Source organism: Oncorhynchus mykiss, chromosome 9 (assembly GCF_013265735.2).
Source record: "Oncorhynchus mykiss isolate Arlee chromosome 9, USDA_OmykA_1.1, whole genome shotgun sequence".
NCBI lineage: Eukaryota > Metazoa > Chordata > Actinopteri > Salmoniformes > Salmonidae > Oncorhynchus > Oncorhynchus mykiss.
This window is the reverse complement of record NC_048573.1, coordinates 24,283,300-24,295,980: the sequence shown is the minus strand read 5'-3', so window position 1 is coordinate 24,295,980 and position 12,681 is coordinate 24,283,300. Positions and strand designations below refer to the sequence as shown.

The window sequence follows — 12,681 nt, the reverse complement described above, 5'->3', positions numbered from 1 at the left end:
GGGGGTGGAGACAAACACAAAGACAGGTGAAACAGATCAGGGTGTGACAGAGTGTAGAGCATCTGACCTAAAGGTATTTTAGTTCTGGGTTAACCCGAGATTAAGGAGGATATAACTTTACAGAAAGAAATGTATTGTGTAGAACATAAATGATTATCTGACACATAGAACAGGTCATCATGTCAGCTCTATTCATTATATTTCTGTCGGCAACCTACAGAGTGTTTCCTGTCCCTGAATTCATACTTACAAAAATATACGTTTTTTGAGTAATGAAACTTAAATGACTGAAGTAAATATTTAAGTCAATCTAACTTGTGTTTTGTCTGTTCCTTATAGCTGCAGTGCTGAAGTATGAGAACAACGTGATGAACATCAGGCAGTTCAACTGCTCCCCTCACCCCTACTGGCTGCCCAACTTCATGGACGTCTTCACCTGGTCCCTGCCCTTTGTTGGGGAGAAAGGTGAATGGGACACACACGCGCGCACACACACACACACACACACACACACACACACACACACACACACACACACACACACACACACACACACACACACACACACACAATGCCTCCAGTTCAAGTTCATTTCATTCATGCATATGATGGCAGAATACATTTAGGGAACTGTTGTTGTGGCTGTTATTAGTACTCAAATGCAGTCACATGCATCGGTATATGTGGATATAGTCATGCCTAACAATACAACAACCAGAAATAACAGTTGAGATGACCAATTATCACGCCCAGTGTTATGTGTGGCTGTAGTCATGCCTAACCTACAGTATCAACCAAAAATATCAAATGAGATGTGTCCATACCAATTATTGGTCCTGTTTTATTTGAAGTTCTTCTTATGAAGGCTTCATAAAGCCTTTACATAGGCTTCATAAGCTCAACATAGATGCTTCACAAATCATCTATAACCGTTTATCATGCTCTTTAAAGATTCATAATGTGGCATAACTGTGTGACATAAGCATCAATTTAGTTGTTCACATTGATCTTTTATAGAGCATGAAATACGGTTATAGATGATTTGTGACCCATGTATGCAGCGCTTATGATGCCTATATGAATGTGTTATGAAGTCTTCATAAGATAAACTTCAAATAAAGCTGGACCAAATTATCACATCAAATGTCATTCAGCTTAATGCCGTAGGGTTGTCTCTCTCTCATTCTCTCTCTCTCTCTCTCTCTCTCTCTCTCTCTCTCTCTCTCTCTCTCTCTCTCTCTCCCTCTCCCTCTCCCTCTCTCCCTCCCTCTCTTCCATCTTCTCTTTCTCTCCCCCTCCCTTCCTCTCTCTCCATCCATCCACCCCCCTCTCTCTCTCTCTCTCTCTCTCTCTCTCTCTCATATTAAAATTCAAATTGCTTTATTGGCGTGAGAAACATTGCATAAAAATTGTCAATGCATAAAAATGTTTTATGGAAAATAAATACAATTGTAAATAATAATGAAATAAGATAGTAATAATAACTGAAGAAGAAGAATAACAACAATAGAATGACAACAGTGGACAGTAAAACAAACATAGGATAAATAATGAGGACAGTAATATGCTAAACGTCAAATAACGGCAGATAGCCTAGCGGTTAAGAGCTTTGGGCCAGTAACGGAAAGGTCACTGGTTTGAATCCCCGAGCTGGCAAGGTGAAAAAATTGTCCATTATGCCTTTGAGCAAGGCAGTTAACACCCAACGACAACTGCTCCCGGGCGCTGGTGAAGTCGATTAAGCCCCTCGCAACTCTGATTAAGAGGGGTTGGGTTAAATGCAGAAGACATATTTGGGTTGAATGCATTCACCTGTGCAACTAACTAGGTATTCCCTATTACTGCTCAAATGAATGCTACCACCACCACTGTTATTTACTCTAACACCACTACTATCCCTACTATTATCATTACCATTACTATCTATCATTACTACCACCAATATTTCAACCTACTACCTACTGAGACTATTACTACTATTATCATCACCACTATATTACTACTACCACGGCCATCATCATTACTACAAGTACTACCACCACCACCATTAAACTACTACCATTACCCCTACTACCACCACTACCACTACCACCATTAAACTACTACCATTACCCCTACTACCACCACTACCACCATTAAACTACTACCATTACCCCTACTACCACTACTACTACCTCCACCACCATTAAACTACTACCATTACCCCTACTACCACCACTACCACCACCACCATTAAACTACTACCATTACGCCTACTACCACCACCACCATTAAACTACTACCATTACCCCTACTACCACCACTACTACTACCACCATTAAACTACTACCATTACCCCTACTACCACCACCCCCATTACACTACTACCATTACCCCTACTACCACTACTACTACCTCCACCACCATTAAACTACTACCATTACCCCTACTACCACCACTACCACCACCACCATTAAACTACTACCATTACCACTACTACCACCACTACCACCATTAAACTACTACTATTACCCCTACTACCACCACTACCACTACCACCATTAAACTACTACCATTACCCCTACTACCACTACTACTACCTCCACCACCATTAAACTACTACCATTACCCCTACTACCACCACTACCACCACCACCATTAAACTACTACCATTACCCCTACTACCACCACCACCATTAAACTACTACCATTACGCCTACTACCACCACCACCATTAAACTACTACCATTACCCCTACTACCACCACTACTACTACCACCATTAAACTACTACCATTACCCCTACTACCACCACCCCCATTACACTACTACCATTACCCCTACTACCACTACTACTACCTCCACCACCATTAAACTACTACCATTACCCCTACTACCACCACTACCACCACCACCATTAAACTACTACCATTACCACTACTACCACCACTACCACCATTAAACTACTACTATTACCCCTACTACCACCACTACCACTACCACCATTAAACTACTACCATTACCCCTACTACCACTACTACTACCTCCACCACCATTAAACTACTACCATTACCCCTACTACCACCACTACCACCACCACCATTAAACTACTACCATTACCCCTACTACCACCACCACCATTAAACTACTACCATTACCCCTACTACCACCACTACTACTACCACCATTAAACTACTACCATTACCCCTACTACCACCACTACCACCACCACCATTAAACTACTACCATTACGCCTACTACCACCACCACCATTAAACTACTACCATTACCCCTACTACCACCACTACTACTACCACCATTAAACTACAACCATTACCCCTACTACCCCTACCATTACCATTTGGAAAAATAATCACTGCAACAATAACAACAATAAAAACAATAATAATAAGCATCACTGCTTACTCGTACAGATTTAGTTACTCAGTGTCAGTATTGTCACGATGCCAGAATTTGGACTTCAATACTGATACCAGGTTTAGTATCACAAACTCGATACCATCACAATTCTCGATATCAAAACAATACTAAAACGATACCACAGCAAAAAAAGAAGGTGCATTTGGAAAGTAATCAGACCCTTTGACTTTTTCCACGTTTTGTTACGTTATAGCCCTATTCTAAAATGGATTCAATATAATTGCTTTCCTCAATCTACACACAATACCCCATAATGACAAGCGAAACAGTTTTTAAAAACATTTTAGCAAATGTTTTAAAAATACTCTTCCTAGAGATGGCCATCCGGCCAGACTGAGCAATCGGGGGGGAGAAGGTCCTTGGTCAAGGAGGTGACCAAGAACCCGATGGTCACCCTGACGGAGTTCCAGAGTTCCTCTGTAGAGATGAGAGAAACTTCCAGGCCTTTGTTGTAGTCTGGCCAGACAGAACCAGTCCTCAGTAAAAGGCACATGACAGAACACTTGGAGTTTGCCAAAAGGCACCTAAAGACTCTCAGACCATGAGAAACAAGATTCTCTAGATTTTCTGGTCTGATGAAACCAAGATTGAACTCTTTGGACAAGCGTCACATCTGGAGGAAACCTGGCACCATCCCTACGGTGAAGCATGATTGTGGCAGCATCATGCTGTGGGGATGTTTTTCAGAGGCAGGGACTGAGAGGCTAATCAGGATCAAGGAAAAGATGAATGGAGCAAAGTACAGAGCGATCCTTGATGAAAACCTGCTCCAGAGCGCTCAGGACCTCAGACTGGGCAAAGGTTCACCATTCAACAGGACAACGATCATAAGCACACGGCCAAGACAATGCAAGAGTGGCTTCGAGACAAGTCTCTGAATGTCCTTGAGTGGCCCAGCCAGAGCCCGAACGTGAACCCTATCAAACATCTCTGGAGAGCTGAAAATAGCTGTGCAGCGACGCCCCCCATCCAACCTGACAGAGCTTGAGATGATCTGCAGAGAAGAATGGGAGAAACTCCCCAAATACAGGTGTGCCAAGCCTGTAGCATCATACCCAAGAAGACTCTAGGCTGTATTCGCTGCCAAAGGTGCTTCAACAAAGTACTGAGTAAAGGGTCTGAATACTTATGTAAATGTGATATTTATGGGGGTTTTATTTGTAAAAAAATTGCTGAACCTTCTAAAAACCTGTTTTTGCTTTGTCATTATGGAGTATTGTGTGTAGATTGATGACGAAAAAAAGCTATTTAATCAATTTTAGAATAAGGCTGTAACGTAACAAAATGTGGAAAAAGTCAAGGGGTCTGAATACTTTACAAATGCAATGTAATCCATCATGCCAAATGGAATCAAAAACATGATTAAAATCAACAAATCATGCAATACTTTCCCTCTGTTTTTCTGATGAACATGCTGGTTTATTAACATGTGTAGTGTGTATGCGGTCTGCTGTTCTGTGTTTGGGTAGAAAACCAATTTGTTTTTTTGCTGAGAACTCTCTCTCTCTCTCTCTCTCGCTCTCTGCAGTCACTGAGATGCTGGTCAACGTGTTAAGCATCTGCTCCAATGATGAGCTGACGACTGACGAGGAGATCGATGGTAAGTCTGTGTTCACAGCAGGGGAGCAACTTTCACTGAAATTACATTTTTTTTCTCCCCCTCCAGGTATATCATTGGACTGTGATACAAAACGAGGCAACGGTGTGGCTTTAGGACCATGCGTACGCCTCCAAGCGGTCGGGGAGACTGTTTGGAGTGTTTATCGGACTGGATAACAAAAATAAAAAACAAGTTATGTCCCCCCCCCCACTTATAAAACCAAAGTTGCATTTCTGGTTCACAGGATGGTGTGCCCTCGTTGCCACGACACTTTAGACACACCCAATTCCCTTCCTCCTTTTTACATGCAGGTGCTCCACTTTCTCAGCTCCACTCTCAACCATTGATAAGCATGCAAATGGATTTGCTAATGACATGGCCCTTGGGATGGTGAAATGAATATGGGGAAGTTAATGAGTGGAAGGGAGCGACTGTATAGAAACGGAGAATGGGGAATTGGGCATGGAGGGACCAAGATCATTATGGTGTTGTGTCTCTCTGTGTTTGACTAGACTTCCACTAGAGGGCAGCCTCGACCGATGGAACATTCATCAGCTCCACAAGTATACATTTTACATTTGCTTTCTTTGGATCCGCAGTAGAACATGACAGTGCAAGATGCTCGCATGGATTTGCACGCCTTTTTATCCTAATGGTAGCTATTAGCTACTATGTAACACAGTTTGTTACAAAAGTCAACACGTGCCACAATTCTATTCAGGTTGCGTATCTATGGGTGGAACACACCGTGTTCCTGGTATTCAATGCCTCCTGATTTCTCATTCCATTCATTCCTTATCTTACAGCTCATTCAATTGGGTTCCATTTAACACTAGTAGGCTCCATTGTACAACATAATGGCCAGAGGCATTCTCTAGGTAGAGATGGTTTGGAACACCCATTCCTAGAAAAGCCCTTTAGATACTCCAAGTCACACACGTCACCATAACTCTATAGTGAGGGGGAAGGAATGCTTAGGTCATATCCTGTTCCTGTATGGCCGGAAGTGGTGTGGTGTAGAACATGGATTCTAACCCTTGACCCTAACGTTACTAGTTGACAGACACTCCTTAGTCACTTACAACCTCGGTGACTTAGTCGCTAACATCTCATCATTTCCTCATTTTATTTTCTTAAATGACTTTCTTCAATAGTTTAATATCCATTGTGTTCATGTTCTCTGCATTATGTATTTCTGTTTCTCTTCTCTCGCTCTCTCATTTATCCCTCTTTCTCTTCATCTCTGTCTCACTCTCATTCTGTCTCTCTTTCATTTCTCGCCTTCTCTCTTTCTCCCCGGTGCTGTGATTATTTCACACCTTTGGTAACCTCATTTAATGTGTCCTCCTTCTTTTCTGTTCTTCCAGAGTTTTGTTTAAATAATCCATTGCTTTTCTTTATGCTGCCTCTTTTCTCTCTCCTCTCCACCTCTTCCTCCTCATTGTCCTTCTCATTCGCTTTTTCTGTAATTCTTCAGCCGTCCATCCACTGATCTGTCATCTTTTCTTTTCTCTTCTGGGGGTGTTCTTGAGAAGGACATCTAATATATGCCCCCAAGAAAGGTACAACCCTCAGCTCTACTGTCGTGTGCCAATATACCTTTTTTTTTTTTGGTGGTGGTGCTTGCTCAGGCACATGCACTTTGGGAACCAAATGACTAACACAATACATAAATGTGTTGTAACATTTATGCACAGTTTGGTTACGGATGTTGATATTGATCAGTCAAAATGTCTAATCTAATTTTTAAAAATGACAGACATACACCCCAATTCAATCAATCGCAGATAAACTGTGCTGTAGTTTCACTCAGAATGTTGACAATATACCGTTTTTTTTTTAACGGAGAGGTATAGTTTTGCGTGTTAAACAGCTTGCATGGTGTGTGGGTTTTAATATGGTTAACTTAAACATAGCTTTCCTGCAGTACGGTTATCTGCACTTGATTGAATTAAAGCTAGCCTATAGCTTCAATAGAAACAGTGTAGTGTTGTCAGTCCTAACACACCATATAGACCAGTGGTCACCAACCGGTTGATCACGATCGACTGGTCGATCTCCAAGCTATTCCTAGTCGATCACCAAACATTTCTGTAAAACACCCAACGATAAAGCCAAGCGTTCCTATTTTAGTTTCACACTGTTGACGGTAGGTGCACTTCATTCAGAAGCCCCTAGTGCTGGGAAGGCAAAGTGTTTTCATTTTGAACCATTTTATGTGTGTGAAGGTAGACCTCTTACCGGTCAGGCCCAGAAAGCAAATCAAGTGCACCTATAGGCCTAACCCTGGCCAATCAGATAGCTCAGATCACTGTATCTGCACAGTTTCCTCGTGCCATGGACTGTAAAAAGAAGCCCCGAACAAAACTTTTAAAACCATGACTAGAGAGAGACTCAACGAATACACAAAAGAACTGCTGTTTTTATGAGTAAGTTTGTGTTTAAGGTGTTATTCAGCACTGTCACAACTTTGTTCAACAGTTTTATAAGCTATAACATGCGCATTTCGATAAGCTTGCATTGTTATTATTTGCAACTTGTGTCTTTTTTAATATCAAGGAATATTGAACTTTCTCTGATCATAGGAGTAACAGCATGAATTGGTGCATGAGGCAGAAGTAATGCAGTGCGACTTAAGTTTCGCCATCAGCTGAAAGACGGTGTCCCCTTTTCTCAGAGGAGGGCGGGAGAGAGGAGGGACGGTGAGTCGGGTGAGAGGCAGCCTCACCGGTGCTCCCTCCCTCTGCTCAGACTGACTATCAGATGCAGACCATCAATCCAGTATAAAAAGCGAATTAATATGCTCACTCAGTTGTGCCTCACAAGTAATACAACAAATTATGTATTACCAGTTTGATCATATACCTAACATTTAGAAATATAATTTCAAAATGGTCAGAGAAGAACAACATTGGCAGGGCAATTCAATTATAGCCAATATGCAGCGATAATGTATTGGGCCTGTAGCCTACTACACAAACCTGATTGCTACAGAACTGTTTTTAATTGGTTAATGTTGCATAGGCTTATGTTTTTTTTAAGTCATGCAATAAAAACTCAGAAAGTGATCTTGACTCAGAAAAGGTTGGTGACCACTGATATAGACCATTCTTTGTGCCCAAACATCTAGCTAGCTATACTGAACAAAAAGCTAAACGCAACATGTAAAGTGTTGGACCCATGTTTCATGAGATTAAATAAAAGATCCCAGACATGTTCCATACGCAGAAAGAACTTATTTCTCAAAAATTGTGTGCACAAATTTGTTTACATCCCTGGCAGTGAGCATTTCTCTTTTGCAAAGATACTCCATCCACCTGACAGGTGTGACATATTAAGAAGCTGATTAAACAGCATGACCATTACACAGATGCACTTTGTGCTGGGGACAATTAAAGGCCACAAATGTGCAGTTATTATTATTTTACATTTTACCCATTTTTCTCCCCAATTTCGTGGTATCCAATTGATAGTTACAGTCTTGTCCCATTGCTGCAACTCCCGTACGGACTCGGGAGAGGCGAATGTCAAGAGCCGTGCGTCCTCCGAAACACGACCCAGCCAAACCCCATTGCTTCTTGACACAATGCCCGCTTAACCCGGAAGCCAGCCGCACCAATGTGTCGGAAGAAACACTGTGCACCTGGCGACCGAGTCAGCGTGCACTGCGCCCAGCCAGCCACAGGAATCGCTAGTGTGCGATGGGACAAGGACATCTGTACCAGCCAAACCTTCCCCTCACACAGGCGACGCTGGGCCAATTGTGCGACCCATGGGTCACACACATACAGAGCCTGGACTCGAACCCAGAAACTCTAGTGGCACAGCCTTAGACCACTGCTCCACTCGGGAGTTCCTAAAACGTGTAGTTTTATTCACACAACACAATGCCACAGATGTCTCAAGTTTTGAGGGAGTGTGCAGTTGCCATGCTGACTGCAGGAATGTCCACCAGAGCTGTTGCCAGATCCATTTATTTACCATAAACTGCCTCCAATGTAATTTGAGAGAATTTGGCAGTACGTCCAACCGGCCTCACAACCACAGAACATGTGTAACCACGCCAGCCCAGGACCTCCACATTCGACTTCTTCACCTGGGGGATCGTCTGAAACCAGCCACCTGGACAGCTGATGAAACTGGTGGGTTTGCACAACCAAAGAATGTCTGCACAAACTGTCAGAAACCGTCTCATGGAAGCTCATCAGCTTGTTCGTAGTGCTCATCAGGGTCTTGACCTGACTGCTATTCGGCGTCGTAACCGACTTCTTCAATGGGCAAATGCTCACCTTCGATGACCACTGCCACACTGGAGAAGAGTAGACAGCGTGTGTGACGTCGTGTGGGTGAGCAGTTCACCCCATGGTGGCGGTGGGGTTATGGTATGGGCAAGCATAAGCTACTGACAACGAACACAATTGCATTTTATCTATGGCAATTTGAATGCACAGAGATACCGTGTCAGGATCCTGAGGCCCATTGTCGTGCCACTCATCTGCCGCAATCACCATGTTTCAGTATGATAATGCTCGCAAGGATCTGTACACAATTCCTGGAAGCTGAAATGTCCCAGTTCTTCCATGGCCTGCATACTCACCAGACATGTCCCCCATTGAGCATGTTTGGGATGTTCTGGATTGACATTGAGCGACTGTGTTGCAGTTCCCACCAATATCCAGCAACTTCACATAGCCATTGAAGAGGAGTGAGACAGCGTTCCACGGGCCACAATCAACAGCCTGATTGATCAACTCTATGTGAAGGAGATGTGTCACGCTGCACGAGAAAAATGGCAGTCACACCAGACACTGCTTGGTTTTCTGATCCACGCCACTACCTTTTTTAAAAGTTATCTGTGACCAACAGATGCATATCTGTATTCCCAGTCATTTGAAATCCACAGATTAATATCCATATGATTTGTTTCCTTATATGAACTGCAACTCAGGAAAATCTTTGAAATTGTTGCATGTTGCTTTTATATTTTTGTTCAGTGTATATCTTAACAAGAAAAGACATCACCCATGCGCAGGGATACTCAATACTCCCCCTATTGGTCCGTTCAAAGGAACACACTCCACTAGAGTCTTTCACTGTTCTCTGCATACTCTCTCTCTCTCCATATATTTCTAAGTACTCGCGTTAATTTCCATCTCTCACACTCCACCTGTATGTTGATGTGGTATAATTGTCTTATGTGGAATGATTTTGTTATGAGGCCCACATTTACTATAAATGACTCCTGTGCTAAAAACATCTGCTCAATGATTCAAGTGTCCAATAAATGTTATAAATAATAATAACAATAAACAAACATTTAGGGTAAGATTCCTTTCTATCAGTAGTAGTCACTCACACACATACAGTGGGGAGAACAAGTATTAGATACACTGCTGATTTTGCAGGTTTTCCTACTTACAATGCATGTAGAGGTCTGTCATTTTTATCATATGTACACTTCAACTGTGAGAGACGGAATCTAAAACAAAAATTCAGAAAATCACATTGTATGATTTTTAAGTAATTCATTTGCATTTTATTGCATGACATAAGTATTTGATCACCTACCAACCAGTAAGAATTCCATCTCTCACACACCTGTTAGTTTTTCTTTAAGAAGCCCCCCTGTTCACCACTCATTACCTGTATTAACTGCACCTGTTTGAACTCGTTACCTGTATAAAAGACACCTGTCCACACACAGACTCCAACCTCTCCACAATGGCCAAGACCAGAGAGCTGTGTAAGGACATCAGGGATAAAATTGTAGACCTGCACAAGGCTGGGATGGGCTACAGGACAATAGGCAAGCAGCTTGGTGAGAAGGCAACAACTGTTGGCGCAATTATTAGAAAATGGAAGAAGTTCAAGATGACGGTCAATCACCCTCAGTCTGGGGCTCCATGCAAGATCTCACCTCGTGGGGCATCAATGATCATGAGGAAGGTGAGGGATCAGGCCAGAACTACACGGCATGACCTGGTAAATGACCTGAAGAGAGCTGGGACCACAGTCTCAAAGAAAACCATTAGTAACACGCTACGCCGTCATGGATTAAAATCCTGCAGCGTACGCAAGGTCCCCCTGCTCAAGCCAGCACATGTCCAGGCCCGTCTGAAGTTTGCCAATGACCATCTGGATGATCCAGAGGAGGAATGGGAGAAGGTAATGTGGTCTGATGAGACAAAAATAGAGCTTTTTGGTCTAAACTCCACTCGCCGTGTTTGGAGGAAGAAGAAGGATGAGTACAACCCCAAGAACACCATCCCAACCGTGAAGCATGGAGGTGGAAACATCATTCTTTGGGGATGCTTTTCTGAAAAGGGGACAGGACGACTGCACCGTATTGAGGGGAGGATGGATGGGGCCATGTATCGCGAGATCTTGGCCAACAACCTCCTTCCCTCAGTAAGAGCATTGAAGATGGGTCGTGGCTGGGTCTTCCAGCATGACAACAACCTAAAACACACAGCCAGGACAACTAAGGAGTGGCTCCGTAAGAAGCATCTCAAGGTCCTGGAGTGGCCTAGCCAGTCTCCAGACCTGAACCCAATAGAAAATCTTTAGAGGGTGAAAAGTCCGTATTGCCCAGCGACAGCCCCGAAACCTGAAGGATTTGGAGAAGGTCTGTATTAAGGAGTGGGCCAAAATCCCTGCTGCAGTGTGTGCAAACCTGGTCAAGAACTACAGGAAACGTATGATCTCTGTAATTGCAAACAAAGGTTTCTGTGCCAAATATTAAGTTCTGCTTTTCTGATGTATCAAATACTTATGTCATGCAATAAAATGCAAATTAACTACTTAAAATTCATACAATGTGATTTTCTGGATTTTTGTGTTAGATTCTGTCTCTCACAGTTGAAGTGTACCTATGATAAAAATTACAGACCTCTACATGCTTTGTAAGTAGGAAAACCTGCAAAATCGGCAGTGTATCAAATACTTGATCTCCCCGCTGTACGTAGACAAAAAACACAACTTAGTGCTAGGCTTTACCAGCTCATGTATGGTAGTGAAGACACCTTAAAGAAAATGTCTCAGATAAGCAGTGATGGTTGGAAACGGCCTGACTGTCTGACCCTGACAACTGTGTGTGTGTGTGTCTGTGTGTCTGTGTGTTTGTGTCTTTTAGGTGCCACAGCCTCTGCACGCAAGGAAGTAATCCGGAACAAGATCCGTGCCATTGGCAAGATGGCCAGGGTATTCTCTGTCCTCAGGTATTTATTGGGATTCATCGATGCATGTCTAGGTGTGCAGTTCCTGTCTATCTACAGTGCATTCGGGAAAGTATTCAGCCTTATTCAAAAATTGGAGCAGCCCGCTTGGAGTTTATCAAAAGGCACCTAAAGACTCTCAGATCATGGTTTGATGAAACCAAGATGGAACTCTTTGGCCTGAATGCCAAGCGTCGCTGGAGGAAACCTAGCACCATCCCTATGGTGAAGTATGGTGGTGGCAGAATCATGCTGTGGGGATGTTTTTCAGAGGCAGGGACTGGGAGACTAGTCAGGATCGAGGGAAAGATGAACGGAGCAAAGTACAAAAAGATCCTTGATGAAATCCTGCTCCAGAGCGCTCAGGACCTCAGACTGGGGTGAAGGTGCACCTTCCAATGTGACAATGACTCCAAGCACACGGCCAGGACAACGCAGGAGTGGCTTC

The 12,681-nt window shown here is 43.1% G+C and overlaps 1 protein-coding gene across 6 annotated transcripts in view; it reads left to right on the top strand.

The window, feature by feature from the left end:
• LOC110531778 (serine/threonine-protein phosphatase 2B catalytic subunit alpha isoform) overlaps positions 1 to 12,681 on the top strand; it is a 97,517-nt gene that overhangs the window by 71,650 nt on the left and 13,186 nt on the right. For 3 of the 6 annotated variants that reach the window (XM_021615187.2, XM_021615186.2, XM_021615191.2), the window contains exons 9-12: positions 340 to 465; positions 4,948 to 5,019; positions 6,555 to 6,581; positions 12,152 to 12,236. In XM_021615187.2, the coding sequence (XP_021470862.1) occupies positions 340 to 465; positions 4,948 to 5,019; positions 6,555 to 6,581; positions 12,152 to 12,236 (310 nt within the window). The remainder of the gene's footprint in view (positions 1 to 339; positions 466 to 4,947; positions 5,020 to 6,554; positions 6,582 to 12,151; positions 12,237 to 12,681) is intronic. The other 3 variants (XM_021615190.2, XM_021615188.2, XM_021615192.2) reach the window with 1 other exon arrangement.